The 27157-nt window shown below is 40.2% G+C and overlaps 1 protein-coding gene across 2 annotated transcripts; it reads left to right on the top strand.

The window, feature by feature from the left end:
* The first annotated feature begins 649 nt into the window (after positions 1 to 649).
* PKD2 (polycystin 2, transient receptor potential cation channel) lies at positions 650 to 27157 on the top strand. 2 transcript variants are annotated; one of them, XM_063309598.1, is made up of 15 exons: positions 650 to 1229; positions 6038 to 6148; positions 8733 to 8866; positions 9134 to 9384; positions 11052 to 11276; positions 12470 to 12698; positions 14878 to 15048; positions 17546 to 17727; positions 19029 to 19149; positions 20536 to 20634; positions 22208 to 22329; positions 23424 to 23541; positions 23996 to 24156; positions 24491 to 24638; positions 25020 to 27157. In XM_063309598.1, the coding sequence occupies exons 1-15, from the start codon at positions 716 to 718 to the stop codon at positions 25284 to 25286; spliced, it is 2853 nt and encodes a 950-aa protein (XP_063165668.1). In that variant the 5' UTR covers positions 650 to 715; the 3' UTR covers positions 25287 to 27157. The 2 variants fall into 2 exon arrangements, with proteins under 2 accessions (XP_063165668.1, XP_063165666.1); XM_063309596.1 differs by having other exon boundaries at positions 652 to 1229; positions 23993 to 24156.

The following is a 27157-nucleotide window of genomic DNA, read 5'->3' as shown; positions in this document are numbered from 1 at the left end:
ATTGTACTGGCTGTTTTTTCAATTTCCCAGTCTAGCCTAATCCAAGTTCTAATCAGGGCAACACCGCTTAGCTTTTGGAGATTAGCCAAGATCAGTTTAGATGCTTTGCGACAGAAAAGAGTACAGTAATGTATTCTTAGGCAAACAACAATAAGCACCTCTTATTGTACGCGGTCTGATGAGCTGCCTCTAGCTATAACTGTTTTCAGAAATAAGATGCTGCTGCTGCAGCGACAATCCACGAAATTGCTTGCTTACTGCTGCCGATTCTCCCTGACGATCAGCCGGATCTTTCCGTCTGTCTATACCCACACCCCGACGGAGGGTTTAGCTCCCTCCAATCCAGCCTCCGCCCGCCTTCGCGCTGAATTCCTCCACGACGTGCGGCCGGCTCTGCCTCCATCCTTGGACATTACTCCAATGAACCTCGGGGAGATTTTACTCCTGGGAATATCGGCTGAAGTTCAGGCTCGGAGTTCCCGGCGGCGCCGCTGCAATCCCAGAGAAGCCCGCTGAGCCCCGGAGCTTCTCTTCGCGCGGCACCCCCGCAGCCCGTCCGAGGCTGCTGCTCGCCCCGCCGCCCGCCCGCCGGACTGGCTGCCGAGGCGCTGTGGGCGGGGAGGGAGAGCGAAGGGGGCGACGGCGCTCTTCGCCCGCCCCGTTACTCGGCGGGGCTGAGGGAAGCTTCTGGGGCGGCGGGGCTTGCAGCGGGACAATGGCGGGCGCGGGGGGCGGCGGCCGCGCAGGACTTTGCCCCCCGGGCGGCCTCGAGCAACTGGAGCTGGGGCAGCTCGGGGAGCCGGCGGGCGGCGGCGGCTCTTCCTGCTCGCCCTCGCCGCCGCTTTCCTCTTGCTCGAGGCAGGCCTGGAGCCGGGACAACCCGGTCTTCGAGCCCGAAGAGGAAGACGCGGCCCGGGTGGCGACGGCGGTGGCGGGGCCGGTGCTGAAGATGGACGTGGAGTGGGGCCGGGGCGAGGCGGCCTCGCCGACCTCCGGCGGGCCCAGCGCTCGAAGCGGAGACGCCGAGCAGGGCAGACAGCGGCGGCGCAGGCGGCGGGGCGAGGACGAGGAGGAGGACGGAGGGCAGCGGGGGCATCCCTTCCCCGCGGGCAGAGGCGGGGGAGACGCCCTGCCCTCGCGTTTCGCTCCCGAGGAGGGCCACGGCGAGACCGCGGAGCCCCCGCCGCACCGCGTCGCCTGGGCCAAGGGGCTGGCGAGCCGCCTGCGAGGTGAGTGAGCGCCCGCCTAGCGCACCCTCGCCTGCCTCCCCGCCCCGCGAGTCGCCCACCCGCCCTCCGTCTGTGTTGGACCGTCCGCTCCTGGAACGCGGCCGGTCCCTCGAAGGGCGGCCCTTGACTGGGGCGGAAAAGCAGCTCCCTGTTGTTGCCAGGAGGACCGGTCGCTGAACGGGGCAGTGCTCCGCTGAGCGTGGCAGAGCTCCAAAAACCCTAAGTGGGATGGGAGACCACTAGGCTTGTAGGTTAATTAGACTGAGAACTCAAAAAAAAAAAAATCCAGAAGACAATAGCCATTAATTTTTATAACACTGCCAAAACAACTGAATTGGCAAGTTTGACTCAAAAGGCACTGAATTTTAGCTATCAAGAGGGAGGGAATACAGTGTATTTTTGGTAGTTCCATTAACTTTACTTTTTTTTTTCATTTATTAACTTGCAGTTTAATAATTGCTACCCGAATTTTATTCCATTGATGGGTGGCTCAGCCTTTCCCAAACTGATGTCCTCCAGATGGGTTGGATTTTGACTTTAAATTACAGTCTGCCGTTTTAAATTGCGCATTTATAGGAGAAAGAATGGCTGTGAATAAAAAGTCCTCTTTCTTTAAAGCCCCAAAGATAATATGCCTAGATGCTCTCATTTTGGACCTAAGTATATCCAGACAAATGACCTCATGACAAAAATTAATTTAATTATAACAGTTAAAATATTCCTGAATGTTTTAGATAGCAATAACACTTGCTATCTAAATTTAAAACACATTGGTGGAACCTAACAGTTTTCATAAAAATAAAGTAGATTATGCAAGTCTGTTCAATCATAATCTGGAACTGGACATATGTATTTTAAGGGCAATCCTCTGTAACCACTTCAAAGTGTGTGTGTGTGTTTGAAAGCTTGAATTTTCTTCTGAAGTCACATAATTTGTCTTTGAATTCATAGTTTTTAAACTGAGCTACAAATGCAGCGATTCAGACAATATTACATAATTTGCCAACTTCACTGCAACTTATCCTCATGCTTTGAGGCCTTTCCCCATTTGCCCCTAAGCATAGTACAAATATATCCTGGCAACATCTTTTTTCTGCTTATCTCTCTGACACTGCCATCATCTTTTCTCCAGCCTATGAGCAAGACAGGTTGAGGTGGTCTTCAGCTGCACTGGTATTTCAGGTAGTATCTCCTCACTTCTGACACTACTCAAGGTCAACCTTAAAGTGCATAAAATCTCTTAGGTTTTGTCACTCGTTAACGTGAAGGGAAATCAGGCGACTGGCCATAACGGGACAGAAGCAAGAGAGCAGAATTGGGATTAGCAATGGGGACAATGCCAGCCAATTTTACATGGATACAGTATCATTTTTTTCCATCTTGACAGCTCTTCAACTCAGCATGGGGAAAAGTCCATTAGATGGCAACTTTGGAGACATGTCCTAATTCCAAGAGACAGCCATTATTTCTTAGGTCTCAGAAACCTTCATGAGATCTTTTGTCATGATCCATGGCACTCGTGTGGAACCTTAAACCTTACAAGATATCACTCTGATATTTCATGCAAGAACTGCAACAGATTCTCATTCCCAAATGAGATTACTGAAAATTTGGCGATCTCAAAAGATTTGAGCCTTTTTTTCAATATTATTTAATTTTTGGAATTTGTGAGTTCCAGTCTAATGGGCAAAAGATGTCCTGGTGCTTGCTAGTGCCATGTTACTGATTCCATTTCTATTATATTAGAACAAGTGACCCATTCTGTTGATAGTAGCTTAGGAAGGCAAGAAAAGAGCATTTCAGAACAGTTGTCATATCATAACCATTTCAACTGAAAAGACTGCATTGAAGAAAATGTTGAAGAAGTTAAAGGTCTTAAGGAAAAGCTTTAAGCCTTCAGTAAAACTAGTCTTTGTGACTGTCCTGGAAATATATGAAGTTTTTACTTTGGACACCAAACAGAATTCATAGGCTATTTCTTACGCCTGTCTAAGAGCTATCCCTCTTTTTTTACAAAAATAAAATATTCTTTCCCAAGTGTTGCAAACTCCAATCCATTCAGAGTGCATTTCAAACTGTCTGTTGCCCAGCCAACCAGTATTTGCTCATTTGTTCTGCTTCAGGATAATGATCTAGCTACGAATTCCAGAAGAGTAGCCATCTTAATCCGTAGAGGTAAAAAAGATAAATAGATCTGCGGCTGCTTTCAGCTTTGTAAGCAGTTAGTTTGGTATCGCACTCACTTCTTTTCACATAATATTGTTTTCTTGTGCTTTATTTATATACAGGATGATTCAAAGAGTGGAAGACAGTCCTGCTGCAAGTAGTTTATACTGTAGTTTAAAAGTAGATTTTTTAAAAAAAGGGATAGGGAATTGAGACAAATGTTAACAGCTAAAGAAAGCTAAGCTACATTTGCAAGCTTACTTAAGGGTGCATGGTATATCCTTTTTTCTTGCATTGCAATTCCTTCTGTGAATAGCTAAGACAGTTATTTTTAGTAACATGCCTTTCACATGATGAAATGAGCACATTTTGTATAACTACTGTTTTGATATACAAACTGATTTGATGCACTATTTTTGGAAGCACCTATCATTCAGTTCTTACTTCCTGGTGTCATGTTTCCCATTTCAATGTTCTGTTAACATTGTAACGTTTCACATGTCAACTTCTTTCCCGTGTTCATTTGCCCCTTCAGGCTTTTTCCATTCCTCCGCCCTCCGTTGTTTTGGAGCCTTGGAATGTGTGTTTGGGTTTGCATTCCTGTTCAAGGTTACTTTCCCAGGCGCGTGTAACGGTTCCTAGCACCTGGGAGGGGGTGCGCACTGATGGGTGATTGGGGCGGGACTGGCTCACAGGCAAAGCTTTTAAGTTTGTATTTGGCGCGCTTTTGCTCATTCTCAGCTTTCTCTGTATTTGCATACTATTCCTTTAATAAATCAGTTATCTTTAAGCCCGAGCTTGTGAGACTGAGTATTTGGAATTAGGCAACCATTACACTGGTCCACTTTTATAGGGCAGGGATTGATCTTCATTGTTGGTATGACATACAACTCCAAACTGATATGGTGTAATATAGCTTCATTTTTTTAAAAGTGCAAAATGTTTAGAACAGTTTTATTTGCAGTATTTAGGTAGCAGCTGGACACATCTGTTCAGACACTAAGAGAGATCCCTGGTTCTTAAGGGCAGAGGCTGGCAATCTGATGTCCTTCAAGAATTTTGGATTACAATCCCTCACCATTAGCCAAAACTGTTACAAGTTGAGGGCCAAAATATCTTCACTGTGCTAATTTATTTTGCGCTGTTCAAGCAGGTGGTAATTGGTTCCAAGTAATACACACACTTCTACAAACCCATCTGTCAATTTATCTTTTATCTCACAGCATCATGCAAATACTCCAAATTCTCACATAATTATACGTATATGTATGAGATTACAGTTTCTTGCTTTCTTCATCCTGGTATCAATGAAAGAGGATTGTGCATTTTAATCAACTTTCTAGAAAGCTTAAGGAGATGATGGTGAACAGCCTAGTTCCTATGGACTTTCAGTGATGTAGAACTTTATACTTCTGTTTGTCACTTTGCTGGCTGTTTCATACATTTTGAGACTTCTGGTCTGGCTGGCTTCCAGGAGAAGAGACTACTAGGTAACCCTTCTGGCCTACCTGGGGGGTTTAAACTCTTTAAAACATTTTTTATGAATTCTCATAGAGCAGGTTGTGGAAGAACCTGTGTGTCATGTTCCCCGTTTCAATGTTCTGTTAACATCGTAACGTTTCACATGTCAAACCCTTTTTCCGTGTATACTCGGCTTGCTCATTGCTGGTATTTTCCATGCGTGCTCTCTTCTTTGTTTTGGGACTTTGGAATGTATGTTTGGGTTTGCAATCCTACTCAAGGTTACTTTCCCAGGCGCATGTAACGGTTGCTAGCACCTGGGAGGGGGTGCGTGCTGACGGGTGCTTGGGGCGGGACTGGATTGAAGGCAAGGCTTTTAAGTTTGTATTTGGCGCGCTTTTGCTCATTCTCAGCTTTCTCTGTATTTGCATACTATTCCTTTAATAAATCAGTTATCTTTAAGCCCAAGCTTGTGAGACTGAGTATTTGGGATTAGGCAACCATTACACTGTGCAATAAAGGTTCTTTCTTAGTGGGATAGTGCTTTTTTAAACATCAGTTTAATAAAGTTTGTAAGTGTTGCACCAGCATTGTAATGTGTTTATATGCTGTTGCCATTGGCTTAATTGTTACTGTGTTGATCTAGAAAGCAAAGCTCTTAATTCCTGATAAGACAGAAATAAACTTATTTCCTTTGCTAGAGCCATGTGCTGTCCCGTTAAATTTGTATATGTATTTTTCAGTTTTTTTTCCCTACAAAAGCTATTTCTAAGTCTTCCAATAAATCCTTATTGATTGCACAAGGAGCATTTTGCTGGCCAGGGTTTTCCATTCTAACTTGGTTACTCTTACCAGCATTTACTGATCTTCTGCTTGAACTATCTTGGTAGTACTTAGGACTCCAATGACGTAATATTGATGCAAATGATGTAATCAGTCACTGCACGGTAGGTGGAAATCTTTCCTCCCTGACTAGTTCTTTTCCTTGTTTTTTCTGGTTAGTTAGGTATAACTTATTAAAACAATATAAAGTAAACCTTTCATTAATCTTGTAGGGCCGAAATAAATGTCCCGGCTTATATATCAGGCTAAGCAACAGCAAATGTTTACTGGTTTGTACAGATGCCGTTCATACGGCAATACATCACATTTCTTATGGATTCCTGGTTCTTCTTTTTAAGGTTTGTGGGGTACTCGACTCATGGAAGAAACTACAACTCGAGAGAAATACTTGAAAAGTGTTTTACGTGAGCTAATAACGTATTTGATTTTTCTTGTGGTCCTGTCTATCTGTAAGTAGTCTTTGCTGATATTTTAATGTGGTAGTAAACTAATACTTAATATGTCATGGTGTAGAGGGTTTCTAGAGGATTTCCTCATTCAAGGCCATGATTATTGCTTTTCCAGTCAGATTTGACATTGTTCAGAAAACAGCTAATTGAGATATAATGACTACCAAAAACTGCTCTTTAATTCATATGGCTATAGTATAGATCAGCCTTTCTCAACCTTTTGACCCTGGAAGAACCCTTGAAATATTTTTCAGGCCTGGGAACCCCTGCACATTCAGGCTCAAATATAGGCCAGAAGTTATAAAATCATTATATTTCTTTCATGGTTAGGCCTGTATGCATTAACAGTGTTCCTAAACTAAAAATAATGAAACTTACCTCTTTAATGTGAAGTTGCCTGAATTTGAAATATTTTTTTTAAATAAATTGTGATCTCCCAGGGAGCCCCTAGTGACCTCTCACGAAACCCTAGGGTGCCACAAAACCCTGGCTGAGAAATCTTGGTTTATACCAAGGAGACTCAGATTGGGGTAATCTTGAGTTTCTTTCTCATGCATTCTTGCTTTCCTGAGCGAGGTTCATGTTTGTCCAACAGTCGCTGCACAGTTTCTCCATAGTCCTCTACACATACTATATTCAATTTATATATACCTTAGGCATATAAAGCCAGCTGGGTGACTTTGGGCCAGTCACTTTCTCTCAGCCCAACCCACCTCACAAGGTTGGTGTGGTGGGGAAAATAGGAGGCAGGAATATTAGCTTTGTTTGCTGCCTTGAATTATATATATAAAAGTATTATATATTTATATTATATAAAACAATTATAGACACACACACATGCACACACACACACACACACACACACATCTCTACTCTATTATTATTTTTAAAAATAATAATTCAGGGATCAATATCTTCTAAATGTATAAATATAAAATAGTATTCAATATTATAAATGCAACCTTTATTAACAGCAAAGGAGGATTGTGGCCTTCTTGTCATTACAAACTCGACATGATGGGGTGCATGCATAGGGGAAGAGCTATTCCTTTCATTTTGGAACTTTTTTTTTTTGTCCCTTCGAGTCAGTCTTGACTCCTGGCTACATGGACAAGTCCTTGGCAATGTTTTTAAATTGGTTTGCCATTTCCTTCTTCCTAGGGCCGAGAGGGAATCACTGCTCCAAGGTCACCCAGCTGGCTTTGTGCCTAGGGCAGGGCTTCCGGTGTCTTGCCTGGTGACTTTAACCGGTACTCAAAACTAGCACTTAGAACATGTCTAGGGAAGCATAAAATATTGAAAGAGCTCTCTGTCTTTTTGTCTGCAGTGCAGTCTCCTGCAGAGTTTATTACTGCTAGAGATTATAATTGGGCAGCTGATTAACTGAATGTAGCTACTATTAAGCGCTTCACTAATTAAAGCAACTTCACTGCAGTTGCTCTCCTCGTCACTTGTTCTGTACACCAAATAAATAAATTGGAAATGCATGTCCCTTTTTTGTTGCTTTGATTGCTTTTTAAAATATCTAATATAAGCAAATAGGTACAGTACTTGAAACGAGTCCATGTCCTAATGATTGGATAAGCAGGGTTCCCATCTTTGTCTTGGTGTACATTTTCTTCAGAAACTGAGTCTGGATAATTTCAATTTCAATTCAATTTTATTATGACTTTTAGCCAGCAAATGAAACAAAAGAAAGAGAAAAAAAAGAAAAAGGTAAATAAACAAAAAATACACATACACAGAAATCGGTCTTATTCTCCACTCTTGATCCCCTGCCAGAATCTTGATGCTAAGTAACAAAACTTTGCAACACTGTATGTTGCATGAAAAACCTTATCAGCCAGCAGGAAGTCAATGTAGAAGATACCTGACTGACTAGGAATTGCTGCTAGAAGGGGAGAAATAAGTTTTGGTGCAATAGTGTATAAACCCTACAATGTAAAATAACATACTGTATATAATCAATTCTACCTCTTGCATGCCACATGAGAGTAAAGAACACTGGAAGAAGAAAAATGGGCAAAAGTATCACCAGTTGTGTCCCTGTTGATGGTTGAAATAAAAAGCGTGTCTGAAAAGCAGAAAAGCAACTTTATGAATACATTTATATTCACATCAAATCAATGTCTTGGGTCAAGAATGAGAAATTCTAGACCTTCGAGAGATCAATTTTTCCTGCATTGGTGATTATAATGGCTACAGATCTTGGGTCTATAGTTTTAGAGGACTATAGGTTCCCCATTCTCCTGGGTTCGTTTGAACCCAAGTATTTGTGAAAAGATGTGAAGGATCTGATGGAAAGAGTACAGAAGAACTGTTTTTCAGAGTTAAATTTTTCAGCCTGACATTGGGAAAGTTCATACATAATATATGGGGGAGCAGCTACTTCTCCTGTATTTAACATCAAGCTTGGACAATCTCTAGCATCTAGGTTCTTCCTAAAGTGCTCCATGAGAGATCACTCTTGTTGATAATGGAGAAGATAAGAAAATATTACTTTATGCCTATAAGTTATGGATGGAGATGATGATGATTAAAAGTCTATCTGAAACACTTATTATTTCCAAATTCATGTTTACAGTATCTTACGGAATGGTGAATTCTAATGTTTACTACTACACAAGAGTAATGTCCCAGCTCTTTCTAGACACACCAGTATCAAAGATGGAGAAGACCAATTTCAGATCTTTGGCCACCATGGAAGACTTCTGGAAGGTACAAATTGAAATGTGATTCTTGATATGTTTAAGTTATATGCACATCACACAGATTTAACGTATTATCAAAAAATAGTCTGAGGCAGCTTTAATCTTTAAATGACCAAAATGGCATGAAATCTCCTCAAAGCAACTTATGAACTTTAATATGAATTTTTAAAAAAAAATTTTTTTTAAAGGCTGGAATTCAGTAGAGGCCATCAAGTAATACCAGAAGCATTGCATTGCTGATCCTCAATCTAAAACATTTCACTTAATCTTTCAGTTCACTGAGGGTCCTTTGCTGGATGGACTGTACTGGGAGTTGTGGTACAACAATAAAACAGTAGCAGAGAACAGAAGTTTCATCTACCATGAGAATCTACTTTTAGGAGTGCCTCGTATCCGGCAGCTGAAAGTGAGGAATGCCTCTTGCTCAATACCTGAAGATTTGAAAGATGAAATAAAAGACTGTTACGATGTTTACTCTGTGGCTAATGAGGACACTGCTCCATTTGGGCTCCAGAATGGGACAGCGTATGTATCTTTTGCATGTACATATAGACAGATGTCTTTCCTTAATCTCACAGATATTTAGACAAGACTTAAACCCAATGCTTCTCAGACTGAAAATCACAACATGTTTAGATGTCTGTGTAAAATAATTCTGTTATATTTGACATGTTTCAACTGCAAATGTATTATTTCTGTTAAAGCAAAAACACCTGCTATAACTGAAAAAAAAAATATGGATATGTACATACATACGCAGCACCCTTTTCCCTTTGTGGTAAGTAACTTTATGCAGAGCTCAGAAAAGGAGTAAGAAAAGTAAGCCAAAGAAATCAGAAGTGTGAGATAGGAAAAGACATACACTAGTTTGTACCAACAGTGTTCACTATACCTCTCTATACCATGCTATCATTGTAAATTATGGATGCTTTCATCATGTCCAGATATCACTTCACCCGTTTCCTATTTTCACTAAGTTTTCATCTCTCTATTTTCAAAGATTTCTGGAATTTCATCTAACCATTTCTCAAAATTCTTCCCTTTGATCCATTCACTCTTCCTGCATATATTAATTTTGCAATGGGATACTCATGTGTTCTGCTATTTGGCCAAGCCACCTCTGTGTACTTCTTTCATCCTGGCCACTCCCTTTTGCATGCAGTCCATATTCATTGAGCACCTATTCATTCTTGAATCCATCTCTTCTTGTTTAGCCACAAACAAGTCTTAAGTATCCTACTCCTACTGCATTCAGCCTACTTTATGACAGAGCCAACAGTCCCATGTAACCAAGTGGGCAGAAGCATGCTCTTATATATAGCCATTTTCACTTTTTTGACGGAAATTTATTCCTTGCAACAAATAACATACTGTACTACCTGTCTGCCATCATTTGCAGCATTTGAATGAAAATTCATACATTCATTTTCCCATTGTTACTAAAGTACTAAGTATACATATTTATTACTAAGTTCACACATTCATCTATTTCTCTAGATTTATGCCATTTATATATAACTTAACATTGTTTATTCTGTTATCCTGGTCAAACACAGCTATCTTGATCTTTGATCCTTTCATTTTCAGATCAATAGCTATCATATAATCTAACGTTTGCTACAGATCTTTGTGATTCTCAGACAAAAAATGCCATTGTCTGCATCCACATGTATATATACCCATCATTATGAGTATCCATATGCTTACCAGATGAACCACCCATCAAAGTTTTATCAATCAAGGCTTACATAATGCTTTTTTAGTAAGATAGAGAAGGTATGGAGTATATTACCAGCCCATAGGTTACCCATACTACATTGACTGTATGCTCTGCCAACAGTAAGGACAGTACTTCTCTGTTTTTGTCGAATTTTGACCAGTACAGTATACTACATGTGCAACCAATGCCCAATTTTACCCCAAGCATGCTCATGCTTTTCTATGCTACTAGGAGAGCTAATAAACTATTCTGGAGGCTACCCTGAAAGTTACTCTCCTGTTGCTGTCACCCCACCTACTAGGAAAGATATTCAATGTACTGGCACTCCAGATTCAAAGGATATTCAAATATTTGCCATCACATCTTATTTCTGATGAAAAAAAGCACAGAGATAATTCATTTCGTAACTGTTCAAGATGGCAGCAATGAAGTTACTGTTGTAATAGTTCTCATGATTCTAATGTTTTTTCAGTTGGACATATACCAGTGAAAAGGACTTGAATGGGAGCAGCCACTGGGGGTTGATTGCCACATACAGTGGAGCTGGCTATTACCAGGACCTTTCAAAAAGCAAAGAAGACACCTCTGTCCTGATTGCTGTCCTTAAGAATAACTTGTGGCTTGACAGAGGCACAAGGGCGGTATTTATTGACTTTTCAGTCTACAATGCAAATATCAATCTCTTCTGCATTGTCAGGTGGGCCTGGAATGTTTGAATATTAACTCAGCATTGACTGTGGATATGTGAAGCCTACACGCCAACCTGATGCATGTGGATGTCATCTCCACTGTATTCAGTAGTAAGGCCACCCTACCCACATATGCGGTTTCCCCACTATCAGGCTAAAGTTAACATTGTGGATTGGGGTATTTCTAATAACAATAATAGCATGTAGGTAAAAGGTTAATTACAGACCTAGGAAATCTTAAGCTCAACTCTTAAGGTGGCCCAAACCAATTTAGCTTCCTGCGGGAAGCATGCTTATGGATATGTCTTAGGGAAGGGAAGAGGTTAGTGCAGATTACAGTTTTATACAAACTGACGTGATATTTATATAAATATACTGTAATGCAGAAGAATTATATTTTAGAGAAAAATTCAGTAGATATCTGCGGTCTAGAAAATAACACACAAAATTCTCTGTTGCTGTGCCTGCCCCTTGAAATGAGTTGCCACCCCCCAAAGGTTCAGATGGCCCCAACCCTATTGGCCTTCCTTTGAGCCTTGAAGACCTGGCTCCCCCCTCCACCCCCCAGCTGGTCTGGGATGGTAGATCAGCCCATTCTGTGATGAGAGTGTATGTTGTTATTGCCAGCCTCAATTATATACTGATTATATAATGTTTTTGTTTGTTTATTTTGATATTGCATATATTTCTTTTTATTCTGAGGGGGGCGGAGTTCCTTCAAGTCAGTCTTGATTCCTAGCAACTATATGAACAAGTCTTCTTGGGAACATTTTTTGGAAGTAGTTTGCCATAACCTCCTTCCTAGAGCTGAGGGAGAGTGACTGGCCCAAAGTCACCCAGCTGGCTAGAACTCCCGGTCTCCCGGTTTCTAGCCTGATGCCTTAACTACTACACCAAACTGAGGGTCGTGCTGTAAATACACTGTGCATTTATTTCAAACATGTGTTAATAGGCGTATATGTAAAATAATCTAATACTTGCATATTATAAAAACAATATTTTGTGGAAAGTTAAAAATAATTTTAATTAAAAGAATTAATTTGAACAAAATAATTAAAGCGTAGGATTTCCATAGGCATTTTTACTTACAACTTTGACATATTAAACTTAATTGTCCACCCTTAGGTTAAAAAAGATCTTTAATAGCAACTGAGCAACCAAAGAATAATCTATGGCAAGATTACTTTATTTTTAAATGCAGGTTATTGGTGGAATTCCCACCCACCGGCGGTCTCCTGACATCCTGGCAATTCCAGCCAGTGAAGTTGATCCACTACATTTCCACTTTCGACTTCTTCTTGGCTGCCTGCGAAATTGTGTTTTGCCTCTTTATTATTTATTACGTAGTGGAAGAAATCCTGGAAATTCACATTCACAGGCTGTTCTATTTTAGGAGTCTTTGGAATTGTCTTGATGTTCTCATTATCACAGTAAGTTAAGCCCTTTTAGTACTGAAAAATTTGAAATATTCCTGAAACTCTGCAGGGAGCTTTTAATACTTTGGGATAAAGGGGTCGATCTGGTAAGTTTCTGATGCACAAAGAAGTGCCTCCTTGTTTGTCCCTTCTATACCAAGACTGCTAGAGTTGCCTTCCTTCCTGCTGCTTCTAGAAAAAAAATAATTTGAAATAAAAAGCAGCCTTCCCATGCTTGACGAATCAATGTACCTGATAAGGGGAGCTATACCAGTGGAACAGGGAACCAGATGCCTGTGGTATAAAGCAGTATTTTCTTTCTTTCTTTCTTTCTTTCTTTATGTATTTATGTATTTATGTATTTATGTATTTATTTGATTGATTGATTGATTGATATAGCTACTCATCTCACTTTTACATGACTCTAGGTGGCTTACAATAAAGCAAAAACACAAAATACAGAATACAGAATTTTAAAAAACATAGCCAGGCACGATCTAATCCATCATCCATACAACCAGGAGACTAACCCATGGCCAGGGCCCCAGGTTCAGGCACAAAGCCAGGTTTTCAAGGCCTTAGAAAGGCCAACAGGCACAGAGCTAATCTAATCTCAGGGGGAATGATGTTCCAAAGGATGGGGTACCATGGCAGAAAAGGCTCTCCTTCTGGGCCACACCAGGCAATACATCCTAGCTGACGGTACCCAGCACATGCCCTTCGTGCCAGATCAGACAGGACAGGTAGAAACAATTGGAGAGATATGGTCCCTTAAGTCATCCAGTCCTAAGCTATGAAGGGTTTAAGGGGACAACTAGCACCTTGAATTGCACCCAGAAGCACGCTGGAAGCCAATGAAGCTCGCGGAGCAGTGGTGCCACGTGTGCGAAGTAACTGGCACTAGTAAGTGCCTGTGCCATTGCATTTTGCACCAGTTGAAGCTTCTGAATACTCTTCAAGGGCAGCCCCACATAAAGCACATTGCAATAATCCAATCTGGAGGTCACAAGGGCATGAGTGACTGTGAGCAGAGCCCCCCAGTCCAGGAATAGGCACAACTGATGCACAGCCCTAAGCTGTGCAAAGGCCCTCCTAGCCACAGCTGCCACCTGCTCTTCGATCAGGAGCCATGAGTCCAGGAGGACCCCCAAATTGCACACCAGGTCTGTCTGGAGCAGTGCCAGAACCAAAGATGGAAGGTCCCCAGAACCAGGAGGTCCAAAAACTCAGCCACTCAGTCTTGCTTGGGTTGAGCTGATGCCCATCCAGGCCCCCACAGCCTCCAGGCACTGAGATAGAACCTCCTCAGCATCACTCAGATGGCCTGGGGTGGAGATATAAAGCATACTGATGATACCTCACCCCAAACTGTCAGATGACCTCACCCAAGGGCTTCATGTACCTGTAGATGTTAACAGGAGGGAAGAGAGTACTTAGCCCTGAGGCACCCCACAAAGGAGGGGTCACTGGCTGGATTTCTCCCCCTGTCAACACTGACTGGAACTGACCCCAGAGGAAGCAAGAGAACCAGCACAACACTATGCTGCCTACCCCCAACTCCTGGAGCCAGTCCAGAAGGATGCCATGTTTGATGGTATAGAAAGCTGCTGAGAGGTCAAGAACAGCAAGGATGGACAAACCACCCCATCCCTCTTCTGCCAGAGGTCATCCAAGAGTGTGATAAATGCCATCTCAGTCCCATACCCAGGCCTGAACCCTGACTGAAAAGAATCCAGATAATCCACTTCTTCCAGAGTCTTCTGAAGCTGCAATGTAACCACCTTCTCTACAACCTTCCCTAGAAAGGGAAGGTTGGAAACTGGATGAAAATTGTCCAGAATGGTGGGGTCTAGCAATAGCCCCTTGAAGAGGGAGCAAACCACCACCTCCTTTAGAGATGGCAGAACTACTCCCTCAAAGAGGAAATTAGCCACTAATTACAGAGTGGTATCAAGCTTTGTGGACAATCTTTTTGAATCTCTTTTCAATACTGTTGTTTCAATACTCCAGATACCTACTTAATGGCACAAAAGATGCCCAAAGTGCTTTCTTCTGGTGGTACCATGTGTCAACTAGAAGTTAAAAGAACAATTAAGTCTGTATTGACAGGATTACAGTATTACACAGGAAAGTTGAAATTAGTCCACTTGATTTTGTGTATGGTATTACTAATGTTCTGTTCTTCTATTCTCAGCTATCATTGGCAGCTATTGGATTGAATATCTATCAAATATCTACTGTGGATAGGCTACTGAAGGAGCTGCTGGAAGATCAAAATAGCTTCCCAAATTTCGAACCTTTAGCATACTGGCAAACCCAGTTCAACAACATTGCAGCTGTTACCATGTTTTTCGTCTGGATAAAGGTAATTCAAGCTTTATTGAGATAATTCAAGTAAATCAGGGCATTTTATAAGAACATTCCTTTTCTTTTGAAGAACTGCATATTTATAATTTGGGGGTGGGAAAACCAATTTCCATTAATGGTCTGTCTCTCTTTTGCTCTTTTAAATGTGTATCTACCCTAAAAGTCAGGAACAGAGAACATTTCAGAAGCCCCAAATGTTTTCCAATAAATAAAATCCTTGCAATTAAGCTTTTATTTTTTTACTCCTTTCTAACATGGCAAATAAAAAATTATTTTAAGGCCTGTGGTTGACTAAAAATAACTTTTTCTAAAAAGAAGCAGAAAGTTCCATGTTGCCCGATCCAATCTAGTTTTTGCCATAACTGTAGGATTAATAATACAATGTAATAATTACATGTATGACAATTCATGCTATGAAATTAATATTATATGGTTGCATAGGGAATTAAAAACTAGTTCCTAAAAATATTTCTATTTAAAGCCGTGGCTCAGTTCACATGCTGTGATAAATCATGGTTAGTGAGGAAAAAAGCCCACCATTACATCCTTCCCCCAGAGATAAGACAGATTCCAGCTCTTGTGGCCTGCCGAAATCAACTAAAAACCTGGTTCTGCCACCTCACTTGGGGTGGGAAGGGAAGTAATCACTCCTGGAGATGGTTAGCACCCTAAAATGGCCCCTTTAGATACACATGAGTGATATTCCAACTATCATTGTCATCTGGATTTTATACTGTATGCTTACATTATATTTGTATCTGATATTTATTTATGTTTATGGTATTTTAATGTTTTTATCTTCATTGTAAACCGCCCAGAGTCCCCCCTTTGGGGGGAGATGGGTGGTGGCAAAATTTATTATTATTATTAATAATAATAATAATAACAACAACAACAAGCCCTGCAGTAACACTTTTCATCTTACACAGCAGAAAGAACTTTAATAATAAAATTTCATTGAAGATCCATGGCTTAGAATTGGTCTGCTTTGAGACAGACCACAGAATGCTATAAACCACATTCACAGTTTTTATTCAAGTTTCAGTAAAAGCAACATTAAAGGGTGTTGAAGGACTTCTCCTAACATTGCAGAAGAATAATAGGGGCGGGAGGAATACTTAGATCTAAAGCATTTCTCTCTCTTGCAGCCATGCAGATCACATGTATAGTAATGCAAAACTTCCATCATCAAGAGCCACATATGACTTTGCCCCCATGGACAGAGGTCACACTCCAAAGGTGACCAGGCCAGGATACAGTTTAGCGGAGTGTTTAAGAAATGAAATAGACATTTTCAGCCTCTCCAAGGCTTAAGGCAACCATTTTGCCCCTTAATTTTCCCTTCCTGAATCAAAACAAAAAGAGAGACAAAATTGTTTTGTCCAAGTCATTGGGGAGGGGGGGAGAAGAGCCATGAAAGGGATGAACTACGTGCTGTCCCCAGTCCAGGAGGTCCAGCACATAGTGCAAGGAGGAGGGTCAAAAAAGTCAAGATGGTAGTGTGACCTTATGTAATGGGCTGTGAGAAAAACCTTGAGGAAGACGAGGAAGAGCTACAGCCAAGGCAACAGTCAGATAAGAGAAATCTGAGTCCAGAGCAGGAATGGAATTTGGGAAAGCATCTCAGACTTGACCCTCCCTAGTTCTCTTTAGGATAAAGGCTGGGAGGGGAGAGGCACATTCAGAGTTGCAAGATTCTGTTACTGTAGCCCTAGTTTCAGTATTTATGACTTCGATGTTCAACTCTGGTCTACCTCAAAGGGCTGCCACCAATCTTGGAACTCTGCCTTTATTCTAAAAAGAACTAGGGAGGGTCAAGTCTGAGACGCTTTCTCAAATTCCACTCCTACTTTAGGCTGAGATTTCTCTTATCTGACCATTGCCTAGGCTGTGAATCTTCCTCCTCTACCTCATGGTTATTCTCACAGCACATTACATCATATGATCTAAGTCCCACCCCCTTTTTACATGCTTTGTGCAACTTAATATGAGAATATGAAAGTATAGTCTATTTCTTCTTTACATATTTTTGATATAATTGATATGTGCAGTATATTCTATCCCCATGAATGACTTCCTTTTTTTTTTCATCTTTTCTAATAATGTACAACTGAGTTAGTACGTTCAGTGTTTTGAGCTGAAAACACCCAAGCAACCAAGGTAGGCAAGTGACCATCAAATGTGAAAATAAGACCACAATTTAAACCTTTATTAGATTTTCTTCGTAGTGTATTGAACTGTCCACAAAGGCAGTCTTTGGACTAGTCCCTGCCATAAAGCTTCTTAATATTTAAGGTGTCATTTCCCTATAAACTGTGGTTTTTCCTTCATTTCTGCATCACAAACCATGGCTTGGTGAATATATACATGGGATTAACATACCCTATTTAACTCTTTGGCATTGAATTTGTTCCTTGCAATTCTCTCTACTCAGTAGCCCAAATGTTTCAGCTACTGTTGGCTCCTTGCTTAAACCATTTTCTCTTCTTTATTAGCTGTTTAAATTTATCAGCTTCAACCGAACCATGAACCAGTTATCAACAACCATGTCACGATGTGCCAAAGATGTTCTTGGCTTTGCAATTATGTTTTTCATCATCTTCTTAGCCTATGCTCAGCTAGCTTACCTTGTGTTTGGTACACAAGTTAATGATTTCAGTACCCTCCAGGATAGTGTGTAAGTAGAATGAACCATTTGTTTGTTTGTTTGTTTGTTTGTTTGTTATAATTTAGATTTCTAAGCCTGTCCAACTCAACCATTTTGGCTGATGAATAAATTCAAAACACAATCATAGTTAATTAAACTGGACAAGATAAAAGAGGGACATAACATACTGTATGCTGCCTCGGAAGGCAGGCACTGTGACAGAGAAGTCAGGCTTCCTTGGCCCCATTAGGAGGCATTGCTTAGTAGATGGGACATAAAGCATGCCCACTCTGTCAGATGTTATGAGATAGGGTTATGAGATAGGCAGAAGTGATGGGAGAAAAGAGGTCCCTCAAATAACCAGTCCTATGCCATGAAGGGCTTCGTAGGTGACAACCAGCACCCTGATCTGCACCCCTAAGCTTGCTGGTAACCAGGCCAGCTCATGTAGCAGTTCCCTGGGCACCCTGAGGCATGCCCACAACTGCTTATACTGCTGCATTCTGGACCAACTGTAGCTTTTGAGAGATCTTCAAGGTCAGCCACGTGTAGAGTACATTGCAATATTCCTCACTGAAGAGACTAAAGTATGGGTTACTGTGATTCAAAAGCTATCAGTGAATTAGTAAATGTCTTATAGATTGTTAACGTTTTGTCTGATTCAGTGAAGTCTGATTAGCTTGATATTAATCTGGTATTTCCTACATACATGCATCCCAATCACACTGTTTCCTTTCAAGGTAAACATCATATTGCAAGTGCAAAAAGGGACTAAGAAATAGGAACCAGAGAAATTGAAGACATGAGATATGAAAATGAAGTAAACAGAACTTTATATCTGCAGATCATCCTTGTTTTCACTACACCCATACATTATTTCAGACATTGCCTTTGTTCTTTAAACGTCTCCTTCTCTTCATCAGTATCTTAATGAAATCCATCCAACAACAGCTTTCTTTCTTGAGCTTCCTATCCTCTCAAACCATTCACTGTTCCTTCATGTATTCATTTTGCAGCGTGGTCCTCATTCATTTTCTGTGACCAGACAAAATCTCAATGAACTTCCTTCATCCTGGTCAATCACTTCTGTATTCAATCCATGTTCACCCATTCATTCTTGAACCTGTATTTTTTGCTTTGTCACACATACTTCTTCAATACCTCCTTTCCACTGTATTCAGCTTACTTCAGCCTCTCAGCTACGGAATACATTCAAACACCTGACTTTGCACTAGATAATATCCTGAAAGATTAAAGTTAATTGCCAAAGAAAATTCCAGTTCCAAGCAATGCCTTAACTGTTGGCTAAATATGTGTTATTCTCTTTAAAGCTTTACCCAGTTCCGCATCCTGCTGGGAGATTTTGACTTTACCGAGGTTGAAGAAGCTAACAGAATTTTAGGACCGGTTTATTTCACTTCATTTGTGTTCTTTATGTTCTTCATTCTTTTGGTATGTAACTTTTTTTTTCCCTTGACGTTTTTGTTGCTGATCATATTTTCAAATGGAAGTTTATTTTCAGCTATCGCTTTCTTCCCTATGCCAAGGCTTCAGTACAGCTAATACCAGTTTTATGCTATGTATCTGCATACCAGGGACGCGGTGGCGCTGCGGGTTAAACCGCTGAGCTGCTGAGCTTGCTGATCGGAAGGTAGGCAGTTCGAATCCGCGTGACAGGGTGAGCTCCCGTTGCTAGTCCCAGCTCCTGCCAACCTAGCAGTTCGAAAACATGCAAATGTGAGTAGATTAATAGGTACCGCTTCGGCGGGCAGGTAACAGCATTCCATTTAGTCATGCCAGCCACATGACCACGGAAGTGTCTATGGACAAACGCCGGCTCTTCGGCTTTGAAACGGAGATGAGCACCGCCCCCTAGAGTCGGACACGACTGGACTTAATGTCAAGGGAAACCTTTACCTTTACCTATCTGCATACCAGAAGAACTAAAGATGATTCAAGCTCACCAGAAACATGCACCTTCCAAATCCTTCCTATTTGCTAACTGGTAGTAGGAGAATCTCACTGCTGCATTATTGTAGTGAAAAGTGGGCAAGTTTCACAAACATCAGACCAGAAGGTATAGATTCCTCTGCCTCTCTGTCTGATAACCTGCTCAGTGCCTTTCAAAATCAAGACTAATATGGTTCATATTGGGCATGCATACATAGAACGCTGGCCTGGAGTCTTACAGTGTCCTGCTCTAGCCTTTGATGGAGCTGCTTCATTATCTGAATGTGTGAATAAGCGTTACTACATTTATTACTAAAGGGTAAAATTCATTTATCAAATATGACAATCCATTATTATTAACAATTTCTGTCTTTTTCAAGTTCAGCTTGATGTATCTAAACCATCCTTCCCCAACCAGGTAATCTCCAGTTTTGTTAGGACTAAACTTCCCAGAATTTGCAGTTAATGTGCTAAAAACTGGCTGGAAATTCTGAGAGTTGGGGTCCCAGTGCACTTGCAAGGAAGGTTGCTTTAAATAAATCCAGAACCAAAATCAGTTCAGCAACTGATATTTCAGAGTAGGATCCTGTACAAGTGGCAATGTAACGTCCACTTTGCATGAATGAATGAATCAAAACTTAAGGGTGTGTCCTGCTATATTTCCTTCTGCATTGTCCATATGTTGCATAAGTGTTTTTTTTTAATGACCACTCTGGTAAGATACATTAAATCAGCTTAAAAGAATGAGAAAAATGTTTCATGCTTGCAGTTATCCATCTTAGTTGCTAGAGATACTGAAAATTAATCTTTTTGTACCAGGATCCTTAAAAACAGGAAGTCAGCATTTTTGTTCTTAAAAATTATTTCTGAAGTGATTTTCTTAAACAGAACATGTTTTTGGCCATAATCAATGACACATATTCAGAAGTCAAAACGGATATGATACAGCAGAAGTCGGAGATGGAACTGTCAGATCTTATAAAAAAGGTAATCCCTTACTTGTGAACATCAACTTGGATTGCCTTGGCTTAACGGCGTATTACCTAGCTGCCTCCATAATCAGTGTTTAGACTGTTGACTCAGTTAAAAGTCAGAGCTTGTGATGCTAGGTGTCCATCACAGGACAATTTATTCAGTTGCTTTGTTCTGTTGTAACAAACTGTTCATAATTCCATTTTTGACTAAGTGACCTAATATCCTCAGGACAATGGGTCTAAGAAATGTGAATGGCAGAATAAGATGACATGTGAGTTGTTTCCACCTGGGGATTGGGGGGTGGGAAGGGAATATTTATCACATTATTCAAATATTTTAAAATGAAAGAGACTAGAATCTCTTCCTAGCACAGTCTGTTGCTACCAGAACCTCATCTACAATCAGCTATCTTTTGTTGTTGTTGTTCAGTCATTAAGTCGTGTCCGACCCTTCGTGACCCCATGGACCATAGCATGCCAGGCCTTCCTGTCCTCCACTGTCTCCTGGAGTTTACTCAGATTCATGTTCATTGCATCGGTGTTGCTATCTAACCATCTCATCCTCTGCCGTCCCCTTCTCCCGTTGCCTTCAGTCTTTCCCAGCATATTTTTGCCTTCAGTCTTTCCCAGCATATTTATATGTATTTATAGTTATATGCGGGTTAAACCGCTGAGCTGCTGAGCTTGCCAATCAGAAGGTTGGCAGTTCGAATCCACGTGACGGGGTGAGCTCCCATTGCTAGTCCCAGCTCCTGCCAACCTAGCAGTTCGAAAACATGCAAATGTGAGTAGATTAATAGGCACCACTTCAGCGGGCAGGTAACAGCGTTCCGTTTAGTCATGCCGGCCACATGACCACGGAAGTGTCTATGGACAAACGCCGGATCTTCGGCTTTGAAATGGAGATGAACACCACCCCCTAGAGTCGGACACGACTGGACTTAATGTCAAGGGAAACCTTTACCTTTACTATACTTGTATTATATACAGCTATCATACCTGTATATAATAGACTCTGGAAATGATTTAGAACAGTGTTTTTCAAACTTGGCAACCTTAAGATGTGTGCTCGCTGGGGAATTCTGGGTGTTGAAATCCACAAATCTTAAAATTTCCAAGTTTGAAAAACACTGATTAAAAGTTTTAAGGATAGGTAAGTCACTTATTAAGACAAATGCTTCTAAATCAACAAAAGCTATATTAATGTATCCAGGCAGCTGATACAGATATTTATGGCCTCACACTTCTATGTAAATGTCTCACACCATCTGAATCAGGATAACTATGCTGAAAGATGTTGTTTGAAAGGGAGAGTTTTATTTATTTGTTTGTTTGTTTATTCAATTTCTATAGCCGCCCATCTCAGCAAGTGATTCTGGGTGGCTTACCCCAGCAACAAGTTGCCTTGATTTTCAAAGCAGAAGCCACATATATGGGCAGAGGGATACAAAATTCTCACCTCATTTCCACCATGCAAGTCTGCAGCTGGCGGCCTTTAGCTTCTCTTGGGAACCCCAAGGCACTGCACTGCATTGCTTGCTTCACAGCTGTATCCACCTAAAGAACATATTGCTTTCCTCTTTCAGGGATACACTAAAGCCATGGTGAAATTAAAATTGAAAAAAACACCAGTCGATGACATTTCAGAGAGTCTGCGTCATTGTGGAGGCAAATTAAATTTTGATGAACTGCGGCAAAACTTAAAGGGGTAAGTTTGAACAAAGTTCGTTCATCCAAAGATTGAAACGTCAGATAAATAATCACACAGTTCCTGTCAGAGGAAGCACTGTTTTGCGCAGCACAAAAATGGAGTCAGAAACAGTAAGCCAAAAAATGTAAAGGAATGAGATAAGAAAAAAGAAAGGAGATGCAATTAAATCGGGTTTACAGCACCACCATTTGCTGTTCCTCTTCCATTTGCTGTCTCTCTGTTTCTGTCCTTGCAAACCATCCTTCTTTCTACCATATCCATACACTGCCTTTTGTCCTTTTAATTTCTCACACCCCTACCAACACAAGCAGAGCAAGCCACAGTATATAAACTGATAGCAAGGCCCATTCCCTTCTTGCACTGAAGATGTTGCCTAGTCTGGCAGTGAAACGTCTGCAAGAAAACAACAAGGCTCAGAGAGCACCATGGACTCCACAATTTCTCACATCTCATTTTCAGGTTCTCATCAATTCTGTCCAATCATGATTTTCTTGGTCTTTCCCTTCCTCTCAGTATATTCACCTCCCTTTATATATTTGTGATTGGATCCTCATTTACACTATTCTCTCCATATAACCAGACCACCTCAGTTAACTTCTTTGTATCATCTGCACATGAAGGTGTCTGTCCATTCTCCTTATCACAAGCATTCCTTGTATGTGTTCTTAAAACATTAAACAACCAAAGGTTCATTGTACATCCTTGAACTATTATCTTAAGTATTCCATTTATGTTCATGCATGCTTTACTTCCATCATAGACCTCTCTTATCTCAATCAACTGTTACTATAAAGTTTCTTTGTCCTTCGTATATTTATTTGTTTAAAGAAAAGGCATGTCTACTTCACTACTGTTCTTTTTCAAGGCATAGTTTTATACAGAGTAGCGCTTCTGGTTGCGTTTAGTGACACTGATAATTCTATAACAGTTCTACAAAACAGTAATATAATTATGTTGCCCAATATGGAATGACTCCATGTGCTTAACCAAAACAAAAAAACCCACCTTATTTATTCCTAGCACCAGACAATAATTTTTTACTTAAACATTTAAAGCAGTTGTGTTAAAAAAATCCTAGCATTTACTTCCAGAAAGGGACGTACTGATGCTGAGATTGAAGCCATCTTTACAAAGTATGACCAAGATGGAGATCAAGAATTGACTGAGTTGGAGCATCAGCAAATGAGAGATGATTTAGAGAAAGAGAGGGTGAGCTTTACATTGGATGGCATGGTTACAGTCTTGAAAAGGGAAAAAAACGTTATTTGTTAATCTGCACTGGTATTATATCAGAAAGAAATCTTTATGGCTATGAATGCATTACAGAATCCTGGAATTTCATTACTTCAGAAATTGCTTTTTGGTTTCAGAGAAGCATTTTTACCTAGTTCTGTCTACTAAGTTTGTACAATCTAATTCTATTGCTAGTGAAGGTCTCTGGCCAGTGCTGAGGCAACAGAACAGCATATTTGGTTTGGATAGGAAATTCTTTGCTCATCCTGAATTGTAGTAGGTTGGTTTGGGCAAGCTACTATTTACCTTGAAAGGTAAAAAATATTCTCAATTAGTCTTGCAGGATTCCATTGACTGCAAATATGACATACTGATTGTAGGAGTAAGAAAGAGTCAAATTCTAACAGTTTTGTTTGTTTTCACTAAGGAGGACTTAGAGCTAGACAGAAGTTCTTTAAACCGTCCACTCAGTGGCCGTAGCTTTCCAAGAAGCCTCGATGATTCAGAAGAAGATGATGACGACGACAGTGGACACAGCTCCAGAAGAAGAGGCAGCAGTTCAAGTGGTGTTTCATATGAAGAGTTTCAAGTGTTCGTGTCACAATTTTTTTTTCTGTCAAATCCCACTTTATTAATTCTAAAATATAGAATTATGTCAGCAACTCGTGCTATACTAATTCTTCCTCCATACAAATCTGCTTTCCAATTACCCTGGCTGAGAGCAGCTCTCCAGAGTGGACCTCAGGTTACTTCAGAATTTCTTATCCAAGATTCCACTCAACTTGTAGATGTGGATGTCCCTAACACAAGTAGTAGATGAAAGGTTACTTGAACTGATTCTTTGGGGTAGAATCAATTAAGAGAGAATGTGTTGTTCATACTGTTCTTGAAACCATAATTGTATCAAAATGAATTTCGATTTCAGTTTGGTGCGCCGAGTGGATCGCATGGAACATTCCATAGGCAGCATTGTTTCTAAGATTGATGCTGTCATTGTCAAGCTGGAAGCCATGGAGAGAGTTAAACTAAAGAGGAAAGAGGTGTTGGGCAGGCTGCTTGATGGAGTTGCAGAGGTAAATTTACTTATGCTGGAAAAAGGCAAATTGTTCAGTATTTATCTTGCAAAGTTGCTATTTTATATTTAATTTCTTCAGATGAAGGGATGCTTCAAGTCATCGTCAACTCTTAGCGAGCACATAGACAGATTTTCCTCACGACAATCTTCCCTAACCTGGACTTTCAGGTCTTCCAGTGGTGCACCCATTACCACTGTAAATGAGTCCATAGCTATCACAATAATGTTTAATAATTCATAGCAGATTATTCTATCAGAATTAGACCATTCTGATTATTTGAAATAATAAGAATAATTTAAAATATCTATTAATTTCTATTGCATTAAAAGGGAGTTTAGCCATTTCAGCATGATCAAACATTGTGGTATTTCTGCTTAGGATGAAAGGTTGGGTTGTGACAATGAAGTGCACAGAGATCAGATGGAGAGACTTGTACGAGAAGAACTGGAGCACTGGGAATCTGATGATGCTTCATCCCAAGTAAGCCATCGACTGGGAACCCCAGTGGGATTCAACAGCCACAGCCGGGCCAAGAATTCCCGCCCTTCTTCCTCACAGTCCACAGAAGGCATTGATGGAGGAGGAGGAGGAGGAGGAGGAGGAGGAGGAGGAGGAAATAATAGGGGGAGCAACATCCATGTCTAGTAGCATTTTTATTTGCTCAAAATATTTTCTACGAGTAATGAATTAACTAAATGACAAGATGCCTTGGGACATGGCTATGGTTTTATAGAATGAGATACAGGAAACTGTCCTGTTCCTACCTGGCTTTTAATAACCAGAGTTTCTTTTTTAAATGTACTTGGTTTCTGTTCCAACTGCTTTGACTAGAAGGGTGCCTGTTTCTCTACTGCTAGAAGAAAATAGGTAAGCTAATAAATTTATTTTTCAGCTGTAGAACTTAAGGCAGCAGTGCTTTGCACATTTACCTGACAGTAAGACATATTGGGCCCTGGGATATACTTATAAATAAATGTGCATAGAATGCACCTTAAGTAGCTGTTTCATGTGTACTAATGCAATTCAAGTATATATGGTTTTCTTCTCCCTGTACAATTCCCTTTTTTAAAAAAAAAAAGGAGTCTGTAATCCATTCTCTGCAAAATGATACATACTATAGTAATATCAGTGTTTGGCTGAATGGAATTAGCTTATCATCATTTAAACACTGTATGATAGATTTGTCTTTTAATCAGCTTACCAAAAAGGAATTCCTATTTTGACAAAGCCTATTTCACATGGTTGTTGGGGGGATAACCTTCATTATTCTCAAAGCTCCTTTGAGAAAAAATGTAGGACACAATTTAGCAATGTTAATCATCTCTTGGATGGAAATGCATGATTATAGGAAATTTTCCCATAATAGCATATTGTTCTGAACATGCCGCTTAACAATTGTTCTTGTGAAATTGTGTATTGGAAAAAGTGTTATCAGGAGTACAATCTTCATAAGACCATAAAGCAGGGATATGATTAAGTATATTTTGAAAGCATTTTACTGAAAATAATTTCAGTAAAAAAAATAAAAGCACTAAATTAAATTAGCTGTTTTAACAGTGAAACTGGACAGCAAAAAGAACAGGGTTTAGTGGAGAGTTTCTGCAAGGCTTATACTGTGTTCTTGTATTTTGTCACTTATATTAAACATGAAGTCAAAACCAGAGAGGTTGGTGGATGTTGTAGTAGAACTGCAGGCCAGATTTCTGAGATCTGGAAGAATTGCATGTAATATATTCCAAAAAGTTACAAGTACAGATATGACTTCTGGGGACAGAGTTGGCTCTGACAGCAAGGACCAGCTATGTTCTATAGATACTTCATCTTATGTTGCTTCTGATGTTCATGGCAGGAAGGAAGAGAGCAGTACTTGGCAAAGTAGTGCCAAGCATAGCTCCATAAAACACTTTACCTCTTGAAATGTCCATACTTTTTGTGTTGAGGTAGAGTGGGAAACTGTCCACATGGCTTATTATGCTTGTTTTTAAGTTACATCTTCCTATTCTTTTTAACAACCATCATAACAATAGTGTTTCATGTACAGAAATAACATGAAAACCAAACGTTTGCATTCATAAATATATTAGCTTATATTTCTGTAACATGTTGTTACTTAATAACAAACTTCATTTTGAAGTGCATTAAGATTTCATGGGATAGCCATGCATATTGACAATGTACACATACATTTAAAGTATGACAGCAAAGATGCTTGACTATCTGTTATTTTGCACACTGTAAATATATGCCTACAAAGTGCCAGTGTATTTCTAGGATAATGTTGCCTTAGCGAAGAGTATAAATGTTAATTTTAAATGTTTCACAAAATGATAAAAACGTACCAATGAACAACTTCCTACCTAATAAAGGTTTTTTGTGTTTTGAAGTAGTTTGCATGTGGTTTGGAAGGGGGTGGAAGTGGGCTTTGTTTCCATTTCAAGGGAATGGAATTTTTTTTTACTCTGTTCTTAAGGGCCATCCAACTAATTGTGAAATAAAATAAAAGATTTATAATCTTA

The sequence above is a fragment of the Candoia aspera genome, chromosome 8, assembly GCF_035149785.1.
Source record: "Candoia aspera isolate rCanAsp1 chromosome 8, rCanAsp1.hap2, whole genome shotgun sequence".
Classification (NCBI taxonomy): Eukaryota; Metazoa; Chordata; class Lepidosauria; order Squamata; family Boidae; genus Candoia; species Candoia aspera.
Note: the sequence above shows the minus strand (reverse complement) of the source record. Positions and strands in the feature narration are given on the sequence as shown.

Excerpts from the sequence above, each read along its gene's own strand:
- PKD2 (XM_063309596.1), top strand. The coding sequence starts at position 716 with ATGGCGGGCGCGGGGGGCGGCGGCCGCGCAGGACTTTGCCCCCCGGGC. Across the intron at positions 9,385-11,051 it reads GGGCTCCAGAATGGGACAGC|TTGGACATATACCAGTGAAA; the intron begins GTATGTATCTTT and ends ATGTTTTTTCAG. Across the intron at positions 17,728-19,028 it reads AGTACCCTCCAGGATAGTGT|CTTTACCCAGTTCCGCATCC; the intron begins GTAAGTAGAATG and ends TTCTCTTTAAAG.